This window comes from Aulonocara stuartgranti (genome assembly GCF_965226115.1).
Source record: "Aulonocara stuartgranti genome assembly, chromosome: 11".
In the NCBI taxonomy this organism is placed as follows: domain Eukaryota; kingdom Metazoa; phylum Chordata; class Actinopteri; order Cichliformes; family Cichlidae; genus Aulonocara; species Aulonocara stuartgranti.
This window is the reverse complement of record NC_138947.1, coordinates 32,603,664-32,628,442: the sequence shown is the minus strand read 5'-3', so window position 1 is coordinate 32,628,442 and position 24,779 is coordinate 32,603,664. Positions and strand designations below refer to the sequence as shown.

The 24,779-nt window shown below is 42.2% G+C and overlaps 1 protein-coding gene across 1 annotated transcript; it reads right to left on the bottom strand.

Moving 5' to 3' along the window:
• Positions 1-1,561: 1,561 nt before the first annotated feature.
• LOC309716725 (grainyhead-like protein 2 homolog) lies at positions 1,562-24,571 on the bottom strand. Its single transcript, XM_082550709.1, has 16 exons — positions 24,146-24,571; positions 23,451-23,616; positions 23,258-23,371; positions 22,722-23,162; positions 22,511-22,566; positions 20,173-20,431; positions 19,972-20,083; positions 17,877-17,968; positions 4,366-4,527; positions 4,199-4,256; positions 3,845-3,981; positions 3,673-3,710; positions 3,357-3,448; positions 3,185-3,270; positions 2,647-2,711; positions 1,562-2,312 (listed from the first exon to the last, which is right to left on the bottom strand). The coding sequence occupies exons 1-16, from the start codon at positions 24,157-24,159 to the stop codon at positions 2,198-2,200; spliced, it is 2,007 nt and encodes a 668-aa protein (XP_082406835.1). The 5' UTR covers positions 24,160-24,571; the 3' UTR covers positions 1,562-2,197.
• Between the last annotated feature and the right edge of the window lie 208 nt (positions 24,572-24,779).

The window sequence follows — 24,779 nt, the reverse complement described above, 5'->3', positions numbered from 1 at the left end:
GTGACTTGACTTGGACTTTTACACCAATGACTTGGGACTTGAATTGGACTTGAACCGGTTTACTTGAAAAGACTTGATATTTTACCCCAAATATAAAATTTAACATGCATATTATATAGAGATTGAAAATGTGACGTCATTCACGGGTAGAACCGCAAAGGATTCTGGGAACTCGTGGCAAGCGGTACTAGCGCACGCAGGCTTTCAATTAAAATCAGTTACACAGAGATAAAAAGAAACACAAAAATGTCAAGAAGCCGTTGTATTATTAACTGCAATAGCCGGTCGCATGACAGCCACGGGAAGCCGACGGGTAAAGAGATCGGTTGTTATCGGATTACGTCGTTGAAGAGAAATTGTTCAGCCATGTTTCCAAAGTAACAAAGACGCGAAAGATCAAATATAACGTCCCAGAACACTCCAGCTCACAGGTTAGTCTGCTCCAAGCATTTCCACACAGGTCAGTCTGCTGTTGTAGTTAATGCGTCATTTTTCTTAACATAATTGGTGATATAGGTTACAAGCAAGTCTGGCGCTGAACAGAAATTGTCGCGCTATGCTCCTTTATTTATTGTGCATAAATAGTGAATTGTCCTGACACAATATTGTGTTTCGCTTCTGTTATTATGGTACATTGACAAAAACATATACTTTTATTCACAGGATAAAACAGGTTTTTGTATCACTAATTGCCCAGTACGATTACAGCATACAATATTATTGTCACTGCTACATTTCTGTGATGCTACCAGAAATTATTTCCACTACTGACTAATTACCGTTGAGCTCAAAGGTTATATTAATAAACGGTTAAGGAATGTGTATTTATGACGACGATTTGTGAGACTGGTAAACTTATGATACATACGATGGTCTTTACTTTCTACACGGTGCATTTCAAGGTCCTGCACCCATCCGTCGGTAAACTGTACCTGGGCTTGTTGCAGTGACCGGAAGTTACTAAACTTCATGAGTGTATGCACTCACTCCAAGAACCGTATGATTATAAATATGCATATAAATATGCTAAGATGAGATAGCTGACTTCATCTAACTAGCAAATGTTGTCCAGGCTACGTTGGTGATACAGTTTTTTTTTTATATGTATGATATTTTTGTCATGCGATTTTAAAGCCGGTCCTACAACCGCATCCAAGAATAACATGCAGCTTATCTCAGAACTGTCGGTGAAAATTATCCTTGGAGCTAGGTTTAATTGAGCTGCATTTTATAGAGGTGCAATTTCACAATTTGTGTATATTTTCTAAGTTCACTATTTTGTCATGTGTTGAGAAAAACACAGATTTTAAAATCACATGGTCTAATATTTACATTTAGCATAACTGCAACATGCTTTTTTCGTGTGTTTTTTTTAAAGACTCGAAAGGACTTGAAATTCAAAGTTTCAGACTTGTGACTTGACTCGGACTTTTACACCAGGGACTTGAGACTCGACTCTGACTTGCCTGACATTACTTGAGACTTGACTTGAGACTTGAGGATAAAGACTTGAGACTTACTTGAGACTTGCAAAACAATGACTTGGTCCCACCTCTGCTAATAAGAGTTAAAGTACCATCACTTCAGATTAAAGTCGAGACATGTCTAAAATTGATTAGGAAGGTAGCAAGCAAAGAGCAGTGTGGCACTCAAAGGTGTTGCAAAGGCTTTTCAAATGCCCGTCACGTCATTTCAAAGTTTCGATCACAGGAGGAAGTACAGGGAGGATAACAGAAGGTGCAGGAGAAGCCCGGAGCAGTGCTCTGTGCTGTTAATCTGTTATGACGTCTTCTTCCTGACACCACAGAGAGCTGCTGCTGTCTTTGTGCGGACCGGGATGAATCCTGTTTTTAGTGACAGCTGGGCAAAAAGGGTTCACAACTGCATTCCTGCCAGCTGGTAAGGTTGCTAGGAAAGATCAAAAGATTTTTCCTAACCTAAAAACAAATCCACAAGTTTTCAACGTTTGCTGAGCCTGTGTCCCCAGAGCCAAGGGCCAATGTTCAAAATGATCCATGCAGGACAGGAAAGCCTGCAGAGACTCCCGTGTGATTTCAAAGAACAGTTTGGCTCCAGCATACAACACTGATAACAGCGTCCATGAGTCTGTGCACATGAAATGGATAAAGAGTCACCAAGCACTGATCAACCTCCGTCTGGAGCATAATGAGTATGACAGTGCAGGGGTTAGTAGCCATCAGATCTCTGACAGAGTCACACGCCAGGAGTCTGCTGAGCTCTCGATAGCCAGGATGAAGGTGTCCTCATTGGAGTATTGCTGGATGATGTTGTCATCCATGTTCACCAGGAGCCTGGGAAAGACAGTAAACACATTTAACGGTAATAACTGATCTGGTCAGCTCATGTCTCTATTGCAAATTGATTTCTACATACATGATCCCTCGGCTGTTCTTCACACGGCTTCCCTACAACTTCATTTAATTTCAAAGTTTTGTCCTGAAGTTTGGTTTATGCTAAAATATGCCTTCTAAATGTAAGACGGGCATATTTATTCATCTCTTCTTCTCCTCGTTAGCAAGGGTTACTGACACTGGTTGGCATGTAAAGCTACCTTAAGCCAACAAGCAAACAGACATGGAAGCAAGTGAAAAGCAGAAGAAACTGTTTTTATTGAGTTGGACTCACCCTTTTTTGCTTTTTTGGTAAACCTTGGCTATCTTTTCAACAGGCACCGCATATTTCTCAGAGATCTGTGAAGACAAAGTAGATGTTAACAAAACTGAATCTCTCTCTCTCTCTCCCCATTTATACATGCATGAATTCAATTCTTGCGACTATTCCGGTTTCAGAAAAGTGTAAGATGTAAGAAGGATCAGAAATAACTACTTCTCACATCTTCAGTCTCAGAAAACACTTTCCTGATGAGTTTATGGTCTCAATCCCTAGTTTCACATCTTAAAGCGAAGAACATTACTAGCCAAAAGGAGGATAAAGCACAGGTCTATCTTGCGACTGTTGGATCCACTGCTCATTTTGTGACGTCTGGTTTGAAGAAGCTAACAAGGTAACAACCAAGATGCTCCAGATGATGCTTCAAAAACAGGGCTTTGCAAACCAACAGGTCACATTAGCTTTGACCCATCTACAAACCGTTTGGCAGTGAACTATTGGTTTGTAGAAGTAATGACTTCTGTTTTGTAAGCAATGTATTCTCAGTACTCACAGCCTCCATCAGAGCTTTGAGGGTTGGGCTGCGCAGCATCAGAGCATCAAACACTTCATCACACGCCTTCCTCACATATAGTAGAACTGGAAAATTCAAGGTATAGGAAGACAATATTAGGTCAAACCACGACACCAACAAGGACAAGAACTCTTAATGAGAAATAAGTTACCTTTTCTTTCTGGTTCCACTCTGGACTTCTTTAGTGCAGGTGGACAGAGGTCTTCCTGGCCAACACATGAAACCCTCTTCATTAAAACACCTCTGATGAACACACATGCAGAAACACGTGTCATTTTATGGGAATGCTCTTGGTTCCCTGACATGTAACAGTTTGTTTCTTCTAAGGTAGAAACAAGGATAAAAACAAAATTAGCCTTTGTCCAACCTTCTGTAATCTTCTCACCATGGAGAGACCCTCAACAATAAACTCAAGGTCTAAGCGTGTGGAGCAGTGTGCACTAACACAAAGCCACTGTGGGACTCACCCATTTCGATCAACTTCTTCAGTGTTGAAAGCAAACACCTGCAAACAAAATAAAAAAAAAAACAAAAAACAAAAAAACATTATGTCAACTCTGTCTTCACTAAAATGTCAAAACGAATGTGTGTGTGTGTGTGTGTGTGTGTGTGTGTGTTGGAAAGAGCGTGGTCCCTCACCTGCCCCGCTCTCTGCAGGTTTCCAAAGTGGACGTCTGGAATGAAGAGAACGGGCTGGGAGTCCAGGTCTCCAATGCTTTTGAACAGTGCACTTTCAGCACTCTTTATCGTGGTCAACCCCGAGCTGCCATTTTTCCCTAATCCAGAGGCAGTGTGAACTTAACATCTGTTGCCAAGCGACAACTTCAAGTACAGAATTGATTACATTTGCAAACCTTTTTAAGTCTCAGTGTCCTAAGGTCAAGGATTTGTAACCTTGTTTCAGTGGATTTTAAAACAATATGAACAATTTTATTTCTGTAAATAAATTGTAATCACGTCTTAGCAACAAACAAAACCAAAAAAAGGTTTCACCTTTCATACTCTTCCTGAGCTGCTTTTTTTCCTCGTCGCGAAGCTTCCTCTCAGCACCCTGCAAACAGAAAAAAATGTCAGAATATGTTAAAAACAGGTTAAAAAGGTTTATCCAATTCCATGTTATTAGCTCACCGTTGAGCACATGTGCTAGCAGGCTTCTTTACCTTGTCACAGAAGACCTTAATCTGAGTATAGGCTCTGTGGATTGGCCTGCTGCCACAGCCGTTGTTGTAGCTGTACGTGTCGATCTGAATAATCATAGGCATCCCCTTCACACCCTTCTGAGAGGAGAAGTCTGTGCTCAGACAGTTCACAGAGATAAAGACCTAGGAAGCAACAAAAAAAGAAATAAAAACAAAACATTCAGTTTTTTAAATTTTGTGACTTAAACTGAAGCAGAGATGATGATCATATAACATTGCTAAATCCATGCCATGCAGGGCAGGAACAGGAAGCAAGAACACCCAGACCTCCCTCTCCCCACCTTCTCCAGCTCATCTGGGAAAACATGTTCCCAGGCCAGCTGAGAGATGCAATCTCTTCAGGGTGTCATGAGTCTGCCCAGGAGGCCTTTGTCTAGTGAGACATGCCCAAAACAACTCACACAAAAGGCATCCTTGTCAGATGCCCAATCACCTTGATTTGCTCTTTTTGATGCAGAGGAGCAGCTCTACTCTGAGCACCTCTCAAATGACTACACTCTTCACCCTATCTCAAAGGGAGAGGCCAGCCACCCTTCAGAGAAATCTCATTTCCACTGCTTGTATCCGCGACCTAATTTTTTTGGTCACTACACAGAACTCATTATCATAGGTGAGGACAGTAACGTAGACTGACAGCTTCGCTCTGACGTTTCGCTCTGTCTTTAACACAACGGGACAAGGCAATATCTGCAACACTGCAGCCGCTGCCCCAATCTGTCTGTCTGTCTCCCACTCCCTTGTCCCCTCCCTCGTGAACAAGACCCCAAGTTACTTAAACTCCTCCACTTGGGGCAAAAACTCATCCCTGACCCAAAGAGGACACTCCTCACTTTTCTGGCAGAGAAAGTATCCAATTAGTAGGGGTGCAACAATACACAAAATTCACGGTTCGGTTTGATACTTTGGTGTCACGGTTCGATATTTTTTCGATACAAAAAAAAATGTTCATGCCTTTTTAATTTGTCATTTATTAAATTTTCACGGCACATTCCGCACCACATCTCTGTGCGTTCATCATTTGTTTGAAGCCAGCTCACCTCCTGCAACTACTTTTCCGAGAATACATGCTTCTTTTGTGGTTCGGACTCCTTCTGACATTTCTTTGGAGGTGGAGGAACATCACAGTAATTGCTTAAAGGAGCTTGCTTCTTCGACATCTTTAAGAGTTCTAAACAAATGTCTGTCCTCCTCCTGAAAATCTTATTTATTTATTTATTTATTAACCTTTATTTAACCAGGAAGATCCCATTGAGATTAAAAACCTCTTTTTCAAGGGAGACCTGGCCAAGATAGGCAGCAGCAGATGTCTCACAGTTACAGAAATTACTCAAACACAGGCAACAACAACACACATGCAACAATAAGTGAAAGAATACAAATAAAATAAAAATAAAATTCAATAAAATTCAAATAAAATAAAAAGTCAGTTAAAATGACAATCAATCTAATTGAAACAGTTGCATGTTATGGACTTGGCCTCAAGGATTCGTAGTTTAGATTTAAAATCACTTAATGAAATGAATTCAGTCATTTTCCATTCCTTCTGCAGTTTGTTCCAGGCCGAGGGTGCTAAATGGACAAAAGCTCTTTTACCAAGTTCAGTTCGGGCAAATGGAACAGAAAGCAACAAGTAACCATGCGGACGAAGAGAATACCGACCAGCATGTTTCATTACAAGCAGGGAACATATATAAGAAGGCAGCAACCCAAGTATCGCCTTATATATAAAACTGTATAAATGAGAGTTCCTCCGACTTACCAAAGCAGGCCATCCTACCTGAGAGTATAACTCACAGTGGTGAGTCTGAAATTTACAGTTAGTGATGAACCTCAGAGAAGCATGATACACAGAATCAACCATTCGAAGACATTGAGCAGAAGCATTCATATATAGAATATCACCATAATCCAGCACAGGCAAGAATGTTGCAGCAACAAGCCGCTTCTTTGTATTAAAAGAGAAACACAACTTATTTTGAAAATAAAATCTCAGTTTTAACTTCAGGTTTTTCACAAGATTCTCTACATGTGGTTTGAAGGTAAGCGAGTCATCAATTAAGATTCCCAGATATTTATAGGTGTGAACCAACCTTCAAGAGTGGTTACTGATGGGATTGTTTGGGCTCGTCTCCTTGATTTAGAAAACAACATGAGCTTTGTTTTGTCTGCGTTGAGAACAAGTTTAAGCTGATGTAATGAGTGCTGGACAGCAGAAAAGGCTTTCTGCAAGGAGTCGATGGCTTGGACAAGAGTTGAACCACAGCTGTAAATAACTGTATCATCAGCATAGAAGTGCTGATGATACAGCACTTCTATGCTGATGTATGCAAACACGCGTTGCAACTTCATATCTTGTGCCCGTTTTTTATTTTGACAGCGAATGCGCACCTGCGGACCACTTATGTGCAGCCCTGGTTATTTAGCTCGTCATATTGCAGCCACAGAAATTCTTTTGTCCATGAAACCATAAAGCTGCACTTTCTTTTTGCCTTATAGTCTGATTTGTCATAACTTTTCCGTTTTGTGGTAAGCTTTTCTTTGGCTGTCACTTCTTCACCCTGACCTGTCTTATTTGGCTCAGCAGAACTAAAATATTGTGGCGAGCTCAGACAAGGAGGAGACGGAGGTATCGTTTGGTCTTGCTTCCCGTGAGCTAGCCAGGGAGCACAGCCGTTTATTGACATCTGCAGAAGAACACTGCCGCTAGCTAATTGCTCAGCGCGGCAACAGCACAGCAACAACAACAACAACACCACCACCACACAGGGCGCCCTCTGACCCCGGAAGGACACACCGTCGCAGTGAGAGGGCGTCACCCGTCACTATGGCAACATAAACAAAACATAACTGTACAAACAGAACCCCGAACAGCCCTGACCCGCTACATAGCCCCCAACTAAGGGGTCAGTCGTCCCCGACGACCCCATTACCCCACACAAAGTCCTGCAAATGTCCAGGTGCCTTCTTTTGGCGCACCGGCCGGTCACAACCGGCGGGGGAAAAGTCACTCGGGTCAGAACATGGGGTGCCACCATCATCCCACTTCTGACACCAATGTGGCGAGCTCAGACAAGGAGGAGACGGAGGTATCGTTTGGTCTTGCTTCCCGTGAGCTAGCCAGGGAGCACAGCCGTTTATTGACATCTGCAGAAGAACACTGCCGCTAGCTAACTGCTCAGCGGCAACAGCACAGCAACAACAACAACAACACCACCACCACCACCACACAGGGCGCCCTCTGACCCCGGAAGGACACACCGTCGCAGCGAGAGGGCGTCAACCGTCACTACGGCAACATAAACAAAACATAACTGTACAAACAGAACCCTGAACAGCCCTGACCCTCTACATAGCCCCCACCTAAGGGGTCAGTCGTCCCCGACGACCTCATTACCCCACACAAAGTCCTGCAAATGTCCAGGGCCCTATTTCAGGAAGCCGGTTTAGAAAACTCAGAGTGAAAAACGATACTCAGGGTTGAGTAACCCCGAACTGTCCAACTCGGAATATTCGGTTTCAGAAAGGCTGATAACAATTAGTTCAGTCAACGTGGAGTTGCTTTAACCCCAAGTTAAGCGCGCACACGAGGATACATAAAGCCCTGATTAGTGGAGCACAGATTAAGCGAGTCACCATGGAGACGGAGGGAAAGAAGGCGCGGTCAATGTATTTTACAGCGCTTGAGGCCGAAATTCTGATGGCAGCATATGTCGATAACATGCAAATTTTGCGGAAAAAAAGTAACACAGGCTCAGCTGCAAAAGAAAGGGAGCATGCATGGCAAAACATAGCCGACAGAGTCAATGCGTGAGTGTTAATTTAAACATTGATCTAGGGATTTCCACCCATTTAACACGTTATTTTATTATATTTTATTTTTTATTTCATACATTTTATTTTGTGATGTGATGTGAGCGCAGGTGCAACCCAACAGGCCCCAAACGTTCCTGGCAGCAAGTAAAAATGAAATATAAAAATATAGTCCAAACAGGTAAGGTGTAATTGTATTATGAGCCATAGTGCTTGGTCTGTTTGTCCGATGTCAATCAATTGCAGTTAGAGGCTACATTAATTTTCTTTCTGTAAGCACTTATTGAAATTATCTGAGCACATTACAAGTACATATTTGCTTACTCTGTATGCTCAAATGTGACCCGTTATAGCCAACAGAAAAAAAAGCGGAGGCCCGAAAAACAGGTGGGGGTCCTCCACCACCACCACTCACAGAGGCTGAGCAGTTGGCTTCCACATTTGTGATAATGTTGGCAGCATCACATATGATCTTCACAGTGCAGAGAACACAAATTAGCATCCATTACTATAATGAAATAATTTGTCAGTTTGAAATGCTACAGGGAACTATGTACCTGTACATTAATGCTGTGGAAAGACTTCCTGTTCACATAGTCTCCTTCATTTACTGAAGGAGCAATGATTGGAATGTGAGTGCCATCTATACAGCCAATCACGCCTGGGAACCATGAGAATAAATGTAAAATTTAAGTAGTAGTTCAAGTATCACCACATCATGAATTAAGTTTCGTTCATCCTGATACCTGCAATTTTGTGGAATCCCTCTTTGATAAATCTTGTGGGTCTATGACCGGGGAACACCACAGACGAGGAGACGTTTCAGTGCAACTGTAACATTCCTGACTGCCCGACAGACGGTAGCCTTGGAAACGTGCTCAGCGTCACCAATATTATACAGAAAGCTCGCGTTTGCAAAAAACCGAAGTGCAATACAAATAATATGTACAGAACTGAGAGAATGTCCGCGATGTGTCACATGAGCAATATTAGGCCTGAGGATGTTATTCAAATAAATTATAGATTGTGCTGAAAAACGGTAACGTTCACACAGAAAATCATCAGGAAATGATAAAATGTCCAAACGAGCTCTAATCACTCTCTCCCGGCGGAGAGCTCTGCGGAGAATTTGGGCTTCAACATCTACTGGCTCTTCAAGGAAGGGGCACGCCATGTCTGACACTTCCTACAGTCAGGTTTCCGACAAAGAGGCGGAGAAAGTCAGGGTTAGTTGAAGTAAACCTGCTAGGGGGCAGGTTAGCTTCACGGAGTGTGTCGTCATAGTAACTCACTCAGGATTAATCTAAACTCGCTTTGTGAAACCGAAAACCCAGAGTTTCCGTTAACTCAGGGTATACTTACTCAGAGTTTGCATTAAACCGGCTTCCTGAAATAGAGCCCAGGTGCCTTCTTTTGGCGCACCGGCCGGTCACGACCGGCGGGGGGGGGGGGAAGTCACTCGGGTCAGAACATGGGGTGCCACCATCATCCCACTTCTGACACCAATGTGGCGAGCTCAGACAAGGAGGAGACACTGGTGTCAAGCCAGCCTCCAATTCGAGACTTGCAGTCAAGCCAGCCTCCAGTTTGTTTTACGTTCCCTGTGTATTCAAAGTATTACGGGAATGGATGTGGAAACCGGATTTCAAAATAAAAGCCAACTTCGAGTGAATTAACAGATATGTTAAGAACATAATAACATATAATTTAGGCTTTTTTTTTTTTTTACAAACTCTAATGTTAGATCTATATGACACAGCCTTGTACCCCAATTGTGCCCTGTCACTATCAAGGCCATCTTATTTTGGATTTCAAAGTAAAAGCCCTGTGAATCTTCATTTTTGAACTACTCTTTCAATGACTTAATAATGCTCTTAAAAGCAAAAGTCGTATTTCCAAATACTATTTGAACTTTATATCAACACTTTCCAACCACAGTCTTTTTACAGTGATACCATATCAATATCAAGTCAGTCTGATTTTCCCTTTCATAGTAATGGCCCTTTGAAATTGTCCATAATTGACTTAATCTTCTAACGATTCAAAATGCTCTAAAATGAAAAATTCTTGTTTCCACAGGGTAATTCCACCTTAGATCAACAGTATACAGCCCCACAGTGATACCATATCAATATCAAGTCATTCTGATTTTGCCTTCCAAAATAAAAGACTTTTCAAATTGCCAAGATACGACCTACTCTTTTAAAGATTTCAAAATGCTCTAAAAGTGAAAATTGCTGTTTCCACAGGATAATTTCACTTTAGGTCAACAGTATACAACCTCACGATGTTACCATATCAATTTCAAGTAATTCTGATTATGCCTTCCAAAATAATGGCCTGTTGAAAATGCCCATAATTTACCTAACTTTCAGTGATTTCAGAATGCTCTAAAAAGGAAGATTTCAGTTTCCACAGGGTAATTCCACTTTAGATCAACAGTATCCAACCCGACAGTAAAACCATGTAAATTTCATGTTGGTCTGATTTCGCCTTTCAAATTAATGGCCCGTCGAATTTGTCCATATGTGATATACTCTTTCAATTATTTCAGAATGTTTTAAAAATGAAAATTGCTGTTTCAACACATATTGGGTTTTCATTTTGAAAAGCAAAATCAGACTCAATTGATTATGACAGAATTGAATCATAAAGATGATGTAAAAGGAAGCTGAAATTGCCACTAGGTTGTAATTGATAGTACGTTTATATTTTAAGTCTGTGGAAAGATGTCATTCTAAATAAAGAAATTACAAAACAGCTTGCAAACCAACCATGACATCTTTCCACAGACTTAAAATATAAACGTACTATCAATTACAACCTAGTGGCAATTTCAGCTTCCTTTTACATCATCTTTATGATTCAATTCTGTCATAATCAATTGAGTCTGATTTTGCTTTTCAAAATGAAAACCCAATATGTGTTGAAACAGCAATTTTCATTTTTAAAACATTCTGAAATAATTGAAAGAGTATATCACATATGGACAAATTCGACGGGCCATTAATTTGAAAGGCGAAATCAGACCAACATGAAATTTACATGGTTTTACTGTCGGGTTGGATACTGTTGATCTAAAGTGGAATTACCCTGTGGAAACTGAAATCTTCCTTTTTAGAGCATTTTGAAATTGTTCCAGGATCAAGTCAGATATGGGCAGTTTGAAAATGCTTTTATTTTTGAAAGCAAAATCAGAATGACTTGATATTGATATGGTAACATCGTGAGGTTGTATACTGTTGAACTAAAGTGAAATTATCCTGTGGAAACAGCAAAATTCTGTTTAAGAACATTTTGAAATCGTCAAAAAAGTAGGCCGTATATGCTCAATTTGAAAGGGCATTTATTTTGGAAGGCATCAGAATGACTTGATATTGATATGGTATCACTGTGGGGCTGTATACTGTTGATCTAAGGTGGAATTACCCTGTGGAAACAGGAAATTTCCATTTTAGAGCATTTTGAAATCACTGAAAGTTAGGTCAATTGTGGACAATTTGAAAAGGCTTTTACTTTGGAAGGCAAAATCAGAATGACTTGATATTGATATGGTATCACTGTGGGGCTGTATACTGTTGATCTAAGGTGGAATTACCCTGTGGAAACAAGAATTTTTCATTTTAGAGCATTTTGAATCGTTAGAAGATTAAGTCAATTATGGACAATTTCAAAGGGCCATTACTATGAAAGGCAAAATCAGACTGACTTGATATTGATATGGTATCACTGTAAAAAGACTGTGGTTGGAAAGCGTTGATATAAAGTTCAAATAGTATTTGGAAATACGACTTTTGCTTTTAAGAGCATTATTAAGTCATTGAAAGAGTAGTTCAAAAATGAAGATTCACAGGGCTTTTACTTTGAAATCCAAAATAAGATGGCCTTGATAGTGACAGGGCACAATTAGGGTACAAGGCTGTGTCATATAGATCTAACATTAGAGTTTGTAAAAAAAAAAAAAAGCCTAAATTATATGTTATTATGTTCTTAACATACCTGTTAATTCACTCGAAGTTGGCTTTTATTTTGAAATCCGGTTTCCACATCCATTCCCGTAATACTTTGAATACACAGGGAACGTAAAACAAACTGGAGGCTGGCTTGACTGCAAGTCTCGAATTGGAGGCTGGCTTGACACAAGTGAGGAGACGGAGGTATCGTTTGGTCTTGCTTCCCGTGAGCTAGCCAGGGAGCACAGCCGTTTATTGACATCTGCAGAAGAACACTGCCGCTAGCTAACTGCTCAGCGCGGCAACAGCACAGCAGCAACAACAACAACAACACCACACAGGGCGCCCTCTGACCCCGGAAGGACACACCGTCGCAGCGAGAGGGCGTCACCCGTCACTATGGCAACATAAACAAAACATAACTGTACAAACAGAACCCCGAACAGCCCTGACCCGCTACATAGCCCCCAACTAAGGGGTCAGTCGTCCCCGACGACCCCATTACCCCACACAAAGTCCTGCAAATGTCCAGGTGCCTTCTTTTGGCGCACCGGCCGGTCACGACCGGCGGGGGAAAAGTCACTCGGGTCAGAACATGGGGTGCCACCATCATCCCACTTCTGACACCAATGTGGCGAGCTCAGACAAGGAGGAGACGGAGGTATCGTTTGTCTTGCTTCCCGTGAGCTAGCCAGGGAGCACAGCCGTTTATTGACATCTGCAGAAGAACACTGCCGCTAGCTAACTGCTCAGCGGCAACAGCACAGCAGCAACAACAACAACACCACCACCACCACACAGGGCGCCCTCTGACCCCGGAAGGACACACCGTCGCAGCGAGAGGGCGTCAACCGTCACTACGGCAACATAAACAAAACATAACTGTACAAACAGAACCCCGAACAGCCCTGACCCTCTACATAGCCCCCACCTAAGGGGTCAGTCGTCCCCGACGACCTCATTACCCCACACAAAGTCCTGTAAATGTCCAGGTGCCTTCTTTTGGCGCACCGGCCGGTCACGACCGGCGGGGGAAAAGTCACTCGGGTCAGAACATGGGGTGCCACCATCATCCCACTTCTGACACCAATGTGGCGAGCTCAGACAAGGAGGAGACGGAGGTATCGTTTGTCTTGCTTCCCGTGAGCTAACCAGGGAGCACAGCCGTTTATTGACATCTGCAGAAGAACACTGCCGCTAGCTAACTGCTCAGCGCGGCAACAGCACAGCAACAACAACAACACCACACAGGGCGCCCTCTGACCCCGGAAGGACACACCGTCGCAGCGAGAGGGCGTCACCCGTCACTATGGCAACATAAACAAAACATAACTGTACAAACAGAACCCCGAACAGCCCTGACCCGCTACAATATATATCCTGCTGCTTTTACACACGCACTCACATAAGCTCAGCGATTCTCTGCGCGATCAACCTCTCACATGTTTAAGCTTGCTGCGGGAGATTTCACTTGTCATGTTTGCATAGTAAGCTAACGATTGATAAGACGATGTCAGAGGAATTGGTGCACAAATTATCATCATTCACCAATCAGTGCTGTCGCTCTCTATACACAGTTCGCGCGATTGCAAAGTGAAAGCAAAAAACAAGCGCAAATTCAAACGGGATTTCAATATGTCACATATTGACAGTGGCTCACCGATGCCAATGACATAATTACCCAGCTACATTTCCGAAAGAATGCAAAAGCATTAACATATATTTTTCCTTCCTATGATAGGCAGACGGGCAGGGCAGAGATAGATTTTGGTAGCCCGACTGGAAAAATCGCTAGCCCGGGCAGGGGATTTTGCGAGCCCTGTATCTGATTGAGGAATCGCTCATCTTTGGAAAACAGACTTTATTACAGAGAAATGTCTCTTTCCAAAATAAAAGCTATACTATACGCTTCTTCTGGGCTATATTCTCAGCAGCATATTAAACATATCAGGTCCCCATAAGAAGAATCATGTGCTAACCGCTGTCTAAATGACTCGGGTAAAGGGTAAAGTTTGTAGCATGCGTGCTTGTCGTTTTTGTCTGCTTCCACTTGTCTTTGCACTAGGGTGATGTCCGCGTAAATGTGCTGTCATATTTGTTGTGTTCCCACTAGTGCTGTCAGCATTAATCTCGTTGAAATGACGTTAACGCCACAACACGGCAAATCTCTGTTAACGAGCTACTGCGGGTGGCCCGGGGCTGGACGGCCAACACGTTAACGAGCTAACTGCGCTAACACACTAGCTCCCACCCATGTAATTGAGCATTGCGTGGCACATCCAATATACTGTTTTACTTTAGTCCATGGCGCTTACCTTCAGGGTCATACGTCACATGAAACCCAAAATAGTTCCAAACGCCAGATCTGAATGAGGGTGGGGGAGGTTCAATTTGCCATGTTGCAAGGAGAGCTTAACTTCTGTCTCAGTGAATCTGCATTCGACTACTCCGCCTAAGCTGCACTGTCGAGCGCAGATCCACTGAGCGCTCAACACAGACAGCATCGTCAGAAGGAAAGTTGATAAAATAAATTAAAAATTTATTTTGTATTGTTTGATACATATGCATACTGAACCGAAAGCACTGTATCGAACGGTTCAATATCGATACGAGTATCGTTGCACCCCTACCAATTAGGCACAATTTTTAGGGCCAAATATAACAACCTCAGTTTTGTCTGAAATTGAGAGAAAAAAATTACAGGACATATGGGTCTTTATGTCTTTTAGACAAGCCAGCCTGTACTTTCATCAATTGATTTTTGTCATCTGGCTGTTGTCATAGATAGATATAACTGGGTATTATCTGTATAGCAATGAAAGAGATATGCTAATAATAATAAAATGGCCAGCAAGTCAGGCCTCATACCAGCATGGGTATTCTATTTAGAACATATTCTTTCTATTATAGTCCTGAGTTGATGTCAGGTTGAATACAAATTTCAATATAATCAACTTCTACAAGCAGAGCATAAAGTACATGCCGCACAGCTTATGGGCACTAGCTGCTGCACCAAAGTTTCCAGAAACTGGCCAATCAGAACAATGTGGGATCTTAGGGAGGGGTCCCTAAAGAGGCAGGCATAAAAATGGTGCATTTCAAATAAGAAAATCTTTGTTACAGAATTCCATTTCACTTTTGTAAACACCTGTAAAGCAATAAACAGCAACTTGCTATTAACTAAAAGGTATTCCTGCATTAGTTTAACCATAAGAACTCGTTATTAGTCAATATGTTTTCTAATGAAGCTGTATCTGACTCACAAACTGTGTGGTAATGATAGAAAGTTTAGAGGATCCATGAATCACAACAGCAGCAGTTCACAGGCCACAACAACTCATAAGCCTCCTTCAAATTCGCATGTGTCAAGTAAAAACACTTCAAAGACACAGAGGTACAAGAATGTGGGATTTTATATAAAGAAATCAACTGTTTAATATTGTTTCAGAACCGCGAGTGTCCCAGATTTCAGAAATATATGGCTCTTCTCCACCCATTCCTCTTTCCCAGAGCTAAAGTAATTGGGCATAGCTGCAGATCTGCAGGTTATTAAAAGCTTGTGAAAAGAATTCACAAAATGTCACCCAAGTAACAGCACCATCCTACCACTATTTTAATCATTTAGTGTGCTCTTTAAGCAATAATACATGTCATTATCTTAACACATTTAATTGCACAATGGAACAGATTCTCATGATTGGTGCCAAATCATCCAAACGGACAGAATTTCCACATGAATCTCCCAGCTAAACAGGACGGGCAGCTTCAGCAACACGTCGGCAGAGACTGATCACAGTGGATTCATAACTGCGGCTAAACACCAATTTTCCCACTACGCAGCATCAACAGCATCGTGTCTGAACCTGCAGAGGTGAGGGCTGATTGCTGGAAAAGCCTGGAGCACAAATGAGCCTCCTACACACCTCCACAAATTCACACCTCCACAGACCCAAGCCATTTCAATTTTCTCCACAAGCGCTGGACGCATTGCTGCTAGCAGCGTGTGTATGTGTGCGTGGGAGGCTTGTTGTGTTTGCGCGATCCGCATGTGTAAGCATACCTTCCTAAAAAGGGGGGGGGGGGGGGGGGGGGAGAAACAAAGTTCACGAGGGCACTGCAGAGTGGCTGTTTAGTGCCATCCACTCAACCAGCACAAACAAACACGAAAACAAGAGTTGTGTGCAGCAGGAAGCCACTCATCTCCTGCCCAAACCAACACATTTCACACTCTGTAACAAGGAGGTTGCCAACTGTTACCTGGCAACAGCCAAAGCATGCAGAAACAAAACATAACGTGTCCACCAAATAAAAAAAGTATAGATATATTTATTTCATCTAAACTGGTGTCAAATTAGCAGTGGAGAGCTACGTTTCTAAAAAGAAAAAAAAAAAAGATTATAGGAGTGACACGAGGCTTCACATTTCCTCACAGTAACCCTATTGTTTTGTCCTCAACCTTTTCCACCTCATTTCCCCTGGGGGGTGGGGTCTGGCCTCATACTGGAGGCTTGTGAGTCAGAGTGCAGCAGAAAGGGTGAGAACCACTTGGCTCACATCTTACAGCACAGCCACACAGTGTAATCAGTGCTTCTAATGACCTAATTGATATTTAGTAGGACAAATTGTATTCATTAGACAAAGCAGATCATATGCAAAACCCAGAAGAAGGGATTATTACAAACTGTGAATGATGACGAAGGGAGGATATCGTCACAGTTAAAAGCTAAATCCTCAGTGCTCTCACTTTCAAAATACCTACCACCTCTAAACAAGAGGCCAGACTACAGGATCATCCATGCTTTGAATATACATACTGGCAAAAATCCAAACATGCTGGTTACATTATTTTTTTGTTTAACATGCATGAAGGTGCTACCATGGAATTTTGGCCAGAGCTTGAGAGAAAAGTTCAACCTCACAGGGACTTCCTTGAGTTTCACTCACATTAAAAGGACTAAGATTCCTCTAATTTTGCACCTGTAGTATGTAGCCTGACATAAAAGTGATTTAACTACTAATAATAAAAGGTGCCATCTGAGACAGTCACTTCCCTTTCTGTAAGACTAATGGTACACAGTGGTACACGATTGTGGTCAGGTGTACAATCACACACACACCGCTCGATGCAGTACCGTCACAGTACCGCCTGAACACACATTTAAAGCAATTACGGTTTGTGAAAAGCGTGTGCGCCACACAGTAAATATTTATCCACAAACCAGCAAAACGGCAATTACCCGTCTGTCAGCGAGGCAGTTTGAGAAGTTCCCATTAAAACTGGAGCTGAATGGGAGCCCCAGGGCTCAAAACACCTTAGGGTGGACTCATTCTTTAGTGTGTTTGTGGGTGTGTTTACACGCTGTGTGCAATTTGTCTTCATCCAACTAACCGACGTCACTGCGTAGAAACCTGAGCAGGGTTGTTTTCAAGGGTTTGTTGCCCTGTACCCGGCGTCTCTGCAGCCCCAAATAACCTGACACAAAGCAGGAGACACGCCTCCCGTCATCGGGGCCAGTCATACGATCCCTCAACTAGAGTGAGAGTATGAGGTATAAACAGTCCACTGACGCGGTTCAGCACAGACCAGGAGTCCTAAAGACAAAAACTTGCGCTTTTATTAAGCAATCCTCCCCACACAGGGCTAAGAGTTTACGTCGTCTGACCTGTTCAGCTTCCATGGTGTGACACATACAGCCCCCCCCCCCTCACCTTGGCTTCTTCACTGACATCCCATGTGAAAGACACAGCATTGTAGGCAATTTCCTCCACGTTCCCGATGTTGAAGCTCTCCTTGTAGTCAGCTGAAGGCAAACGGAGGAAACAGGAGAAGTTTGGCGTCAGATCTGTTAACATTTTGCCTGTCTGGAGGCACATTTTCTTTTTTGTGTATGAATTTTTCAAAACATAGTTGCATAACAAAAACAACTATACATTTATCTTTGTATCTTGCTATATATCTCTATATAATAGAGAGAGAGAGACCCTCCTCTTCGCAGATCCTCTCCAAGTCATTAATGTTTCATGCCTCATGTTTGGCAACTGGAACCTTCAGCTACCTCCACAGATTTTCTATAGGATTAAGGTCTGGACACTGACTCGACCACTCCAAGACCTTAACATGCCTCTTCTTGAGCCAATCCTTTGTTGCCTTTCGTGTTTTGGATCATTGTCATGCTGGAATACCCACCCACCCCATTTTCAATGTCCTGGCTGAGGGAAGGAGGTTCTCACCCAAGACAGTACGTGTCCCCATCTCTCCTCCTTTGATCCAGTCCCTTTGGCAGAAAAAACACCCCCAAAGCATAATGTTTCCACCTCCATGTTTGATGGCGGGGACGGTGTTCTTGGAGTCGTAAGCCACATTCTTTCTCCTAAAGCATGGCGAGTTAAGTTGATGCCAAATAGGTCTCATCTGACCACAACACTTTACCCAGTCCTCCTCTGAATCATTGAGATGTTCAGTGGTCTGTACATGTTCTTTCCAACTGTTTTCTTGGTGACTGGGTTTCCAGCTGCCTTGAGATCATTGACAAGTTCCTCCCGAGTAGTTCTGGGTTGGTTCCACAGTGTTCTCATTATCACTGAAACTCGATGAGGTGAGCTCTTGCGTGGAGCTCCGGACCGAGGGAGATTGGCAGTTATTTTATGGTTCTTCCATCTGCGAATAATCGCACCAACGGTCGTCACCTTCTCCCCCAGCTGCTTGGCGATGGTCTTGTAGCCCATTCCAGCCTTGTGTAGCTCCACAGTCTCGTTCCTGACATCCTCAGAAAGCTCTTTGGTCCTGGCTATGGTGCAGAGTTTGGAATCTGGATGGATTGATTGCTTCTATGGACAGTTATCTTTTATACAGGTAACAAATTAAGAAGGCTCCCAATGTCAGCTCGTTACCTGGATAAAATATACCTGGGAGCCAGAAATCTTGCTGATTGATGGTGAGCAAATACTTATTTCATTCATGAACATTTGAATATTTCTTTTTTATTATTGTTCTGTCTCTCACTGTTCAAATAAACCTACCGCTGAAACTATAGACTTATCTTTTCTTTGTTAGTGGGCAAAGCTACAAAATCAGTAGAGGTTCAAATAATTTGTTCCCTGACTGAGTGTCAACTAAATTTTTGATTGTTCATACTGATCCAAGAACTCATAAAGACATACAGTATACTTATTTAGTAAGTGGTTGAGGCAGTGATCATTTCCCAAACTAGGAAACTGCTCCCTCTGAGTCAGAACAACAATAACAGTTAACATTCCACCGTTTCTCTCCTACAGTAGCATTTTGTCTTTAAATCCCATTACAGGCAGCATGTCTATTTCATTATCTCATATTTTCAACAGTTCACAACACTCCACCATTAACTCCAAATACACTGCCTTATTTTCACTCTCCCACCTTGTCTGTGGCAAGTTCATGCCAATACTTGCCATGAAAATTCACCAGAGTTTATGACACCTGGTTCATTCCTTTCGGTTTTAAGCCACAGGCTGGGGCACGTCTTTTGCTGAACGCACATGATATGGCTACAATCCAAGCCCCCACCTATTTCTCCTGTTAACGTCTATGCAAACATAGACCCATAAGCGTCTTTCCACAGCACTCCTGTGGGAATTCAGGCTTGACTGTTATTCAAATTATATCAGGTTTCAGCTCTGGATATGTGACAGGATTCTCCTGGAGCCTCCTGTAAGACTGCCACCTACTTAGTCTCTCCTTAAATGGTTTTGTGAGGTTTAGGTGAAAATATCTAGTAGTCCCCATCTACACCATTATTGTACAGGTAGTGAGGACAGAACGTCTTACCGATGTCCAGCACTCTCTGCTTGGCAGTGTGCTGCCTTGAGTGCCAGTATTTCCAATTCTTCAGCTGCTCATCTCTGCCCTTGTCGTCCCCAAAGACAACCATGATAACACTCTACAGGAAAATATGAAGTAGAATAAGGTCAAATATTTCACACTACTGAGTGATCAAGTCCTCAGCCTCCTCCATCTTCCCTCACTCACCTGTACAATACTGTTCTGTGGCAGCTCAGAGCCTCCCACGGTGCACTGATCACTCCTGGATAGACTCCTATCAGCTCCATGGGATGATGTCACTCCAGTCACTCCGACTTTCCCTCTGGGCTGATGCAGGGATGATCTGAAGCCGGCCGCAGAGAGCGTCAAAGGGTAGAACTGGCCGCGGTTCAAGTAGGCCATGGGTCCTTCTCCTTGGCGTGGCCGGAGAGATAACGTGGCCTCCAGGTTGTACCGGAAGCTGTCACTGTAAGGACATAATGGGCTCCATAACTGCCATTGGTAAGATGACTACTAAAACAATGACAGGTGAAAGTAAAATATAAAACTGAATGTTATTAAATATAGCCTTATACACTCTTCCTAATATATAGTTTAGGCTTTGAAGTCTAAATCCTGTGTGTGCCAATAAGGAAACTGGACTACAGTCATTGAACTCTTGCAATCCTTGACAATATTAATATTTGATAAAAATTAATGACTTAAGACAATCTTTGAAAATGAAGGACATCCTAATCTAAAAATCAAATTATATACCAGCTTCTTTCATTTTAGAAAAACTCTTTAAGTTGATGCTTGTGCACTAGAAAAACTCTATTCCTGTCATATTATCAAATTAAAGCAATCACAGCCAAATGGAGGAACTTGTTAAAACTTTAAAACTTTCACTCTAGGAGAGCAGATTAATGCTGGTGTATGTGACTCAGTAAAAGAGGTCAAGCAACAGCAGATAGTCAGCATCACCTTTGACATACTAAACACATTACTGTCCAGAGGTAAATACTTAAATCAACATTTTAATCGTGGGGGGGGTGAAATGAGCAGATAAGAAGATTGCAAGGAACTCTTTAAAGACACTTATGACTCTAAACAAACTTGAGCCCAACATACACTCAACAAAAACTTTATTACTAGTGTCCCTTTTGCTTTCAGAACTGTGTTAATTCTTCATAGTGTAGATTAAACAAAGTGCTGGAAAATTTCCTCAGAGACTTTTTTTTCCACATTGCCATGACATGCCGTGATTTCCGGGGCTGCACATCCACGATGAACATCTCCAGTTCTACCCAAAGTTGCTCCACTGGATTGAGATCTGATAATTGCGGACACGAGTACAGTGAACTCATTGCCATGTTCAAGAAGCCGCTTTGAGATGCTTTGAGTTTTTTGACATCATTATCCTGCAGGAAGCAGCCATGAGAAGATGGTACACTGTGGTCAAAGGGATGGAGGTAGACAGCAACAACACTCAGGTAGTGCTGTGGAGTGTAAGCGACACTGTTGGCACTAAGGCATCTGCAGTGCAAAGAAAATATCTCCCACGCCGTCACACCACCACCAGCCTGAACCGTTGATTCAGTGCAGGATGGATCCATGCTTTCATGTTGTTTAAATTAGGTCTTAACCATCCACCTATTGGAGCCAAAATCATCAAAATCATCCAACCACGCAATGTTTTTTCCAATCCTCTATTGTCCGATTTTGATTCCTACTGTCTTCTTCTTAGCGGGCAGAGCAGCTGTAGCCACAGCACACTGAACCACAGTTCAGTGTGTTGTGTGTTCAGAGATGCTCTTCTTTTTTGGAACAAGTGGTTATTTGAGTTACTGCTGCCTTCCTATCATTTCAAGGCAGTCTAGCCATTCTCCTCCAACCTCTGTCACTTAAATCACCTTTCTTCTTCATTCTGATGCTTAACTTGAACTTCAGCAATTCATCTTGACCATGTCTGCTTGTCTGAATGCATCCAGTTGCTGCCAAGTGATTGGCTGATCAGATCATATTGTGTTAACAAGCAATTGAACATTGCATTGCATTTTGTACCAAACAGCGTGGCCAGTGAGTGTGTGTCTGGGCCGCATAGATTCATTGAAACACACCGAAACCCTGGTTAACCTTAAAAAACACACATTGCAGTTTCTTTAGACTTAAACCCCCACATACACCATTCTTCCAAAGCACTGAATGAGGGTTAATCCAATGCTGAAAATAGTTCCATAAATTCCGCCTGCAGTGTCATGTTAAGGAAACTGTGACTGACTTTACAGGTTTTATTTTGTTTATAATGTTTTGCATGTTTTGATTTGATAGCTTTACGCAGGATGCCCTTCGTGATGCAATAAATGTGGTTGCAGCTTCACAGAACAATCACAGTAAATGGGGAAACTTAAACGGTGTTTATGTTTTTTCCCCACATGAGATTTGTTGGCAATTTTTTTTTTTTAAAAAGCACCTAAAATTCATAGTCATTCTTCTCTCAGGATAAGATGTGTGCACATAAATGTTATTCTAATTTTTTGTAGTATCGCCATGTTTTTAAACTTACGCTGGTAGACTGTGGTGAAATTCATCGACTCCCGAGGAAGAATTTTTATGGTACATCTGTAAAAGAAGATACTAATGAGCAAACTATTCATGTAAAAAAAAATAATAATGAAAATAATGAATAATAATAATAATAATGAAAAAGGATACTTATCAGTATCAACAAAACTTGTATAGCAACAACCAACAATTCTATTCAGATTAGGTCTGACCTCTTTTTCCACTGGCTCCTCATACGTGCTGTCCAGACTGCTCCTCTGTTCGTCTTTCAAATAGCCAGTGAGGGACATATCATAACAGCTTTGCTCATACAGCCTCCTTATTTGGTCTCTAGGCTCTTTTTGGCAGGTGCCACCAGAAAATGAAAGTGGCATGGGGGCCTGGCTTTCTGTCTTGACCAGAGCAAGAGGTCCATTCTCTCCACCTTTACCATCTCCTTCTCTAGAATCTCCTGCGTGGCTTTCAGCTCCATATTTGTAGCCCTGCTGGTGCTCAGTGGTTGTGCTGTTGTTTAAAGAGAGGTTAACAGGCAGTGACACCATAGCTTGAAGCTGGTGACCCACCATGTCCAACTTTCCGCAGTTGCTGTGCCCATGAGCAGAAGGCTCTGTGGGCTTAATGGCACTGGGTGTATACCTCTTCTCTCTGGGAACCTGAAAGGATTATGACAAGTCCAGAAGCAATTCAGACCTAAAATAAATCAGATCATTGTATGTGGCAATGTCCTTTATTATTCTTTGTTTCATACCTTATAGTAGTCATACAGCACCCCTAGAGCTGCTGGACTGTTCTCATCTCCATTGATGTTCATCATGGCCTTTGAGGCAGCTGTCAGTGGGTTCTCCAGGAAGATTTTCCATGCCTAAAATAAATCAGATAATTATAAGTGGCAATATCCTTTATTCTTCTTTGTTTCATACCTTATAGTAGTCATACAGCACCCCTAGAGCTGCTGGACTGTCCTCATCTCCATTGATGTTCATCATGGCCTTTGAGGCTTCTGTCAGTGGGTTCTCCAGGAAGGTTTTCCATGCCTCATCCTCACTGCCGAGCGGTTTGCGATGGGCCACCGACACTTCGTTTGGTACCACCACCACCAGCCTTTTGCTGGGAACGACCGATGGGAAAAGACAGAGAGGCATGTTATTACTACAAAGTCATTCTTTCATTAACAGAAGCCAGTGCCAAGCCACTAAAAATGCCCCAGGCTGTTTCTCACCAGACTTCACTCAAATTGCCTGCTCCATGTGGAGCATGTTTATTTAAGTCCACTTTTGCTGGTATATCTTTAAAAATGAACCAGTGGAAATGAAGTCATTCAGAGATATTGGCATGAAGATAAATTTCGTCTGACATCGTGGTAGTTCTTAATTTTCAAATTTTTGTGAAATCTTTCATAATAATGAAAGCATAAACGAAACCAGTAACGTTTATGTGCAGGTACGTGAACGGTAATTAACTCATTCTAAAATAAATTATATTAGTTTAGTTTAGTAATTTGTGTCCCTGGGGGTGTTTATATAGCATAGGCTCCAGTGCACATCTACTGATAGCAAGAAGACAAAAAATATATCTAAAAGGAACTGGACTAAAACTGACAGAAGTTATTATCAGTGATGCTAAAACTTTCTCTTACCTGTCCAGGTCCATGTTGCTTCAAGTCCCTGCTGTTTTCTAGGATTGCTAGAGAAACTGGACTTTCAAGTTAGTGCAGGTAAGTTTGTGTGGGAAACTGCAAAAATGAGCCCGGGAAAGGCTGGCTCTATTTAAGGTCTCACTAAAAACCGCCAATGAAATCCTCTGGATCCTCGCGAACACATTTCCCGATGCCCATAGTGTAAGAAGAAAATGTCCATATTAAAAACAAACAAACAAACAAAAACAAAACAAATCGATAATAATCCGTATAAATGGAGACAGGGGTGTATTCTGTTTGGAAAAGGTGATCAATTAAGACCGAGGTAGTACAGCACCTAAGGCAGGATAAACGAGGAAACGAAAGCTATCCCTGTGATTGGTGATATACTTCTAAGCGTCGTAGTACAGGACTGCTCCCCATTGGTGAATGGAAAGCAGAAAGGCGTGTCTTGAAAAATAGGTAAAAGGTGGACTGCCCAACGTTAAATTATATATAATGTACGTTGTTGTATGTACGTGTTGTTTTTTGGTGGGGTTCTGTGTGTGTTTAAAAACAAGCCCGTGAGCAGCAAAACAGAAAAAAACGAAAACACACGCTCTTCCAACTCAATTTGATATTTTAATTGGCTATA

What these genes read in the sequence shown, in the direction of transcription:
- LOC309716725 (XM_082550709.1), bottom strand. An exon ending in ATGTCAGTGAAGAAGCCAAG is followed by an intron (nt 4,528 to 17,876) that starts GTGAGGGGGGGG and finishes GTTGCTTCCTAG; the next exon opens with GTCTTTATCTCTGTGAACTG. An exon ending in TACCAAAAAAGCAAAAAAGG is followed by an intron (nt 2,313 to 2,646) that starts GTGAGTCCAACT and finishes TGTCTTTCCCAG; the next exon opens with GCTCCTGGTGAACATGGATG.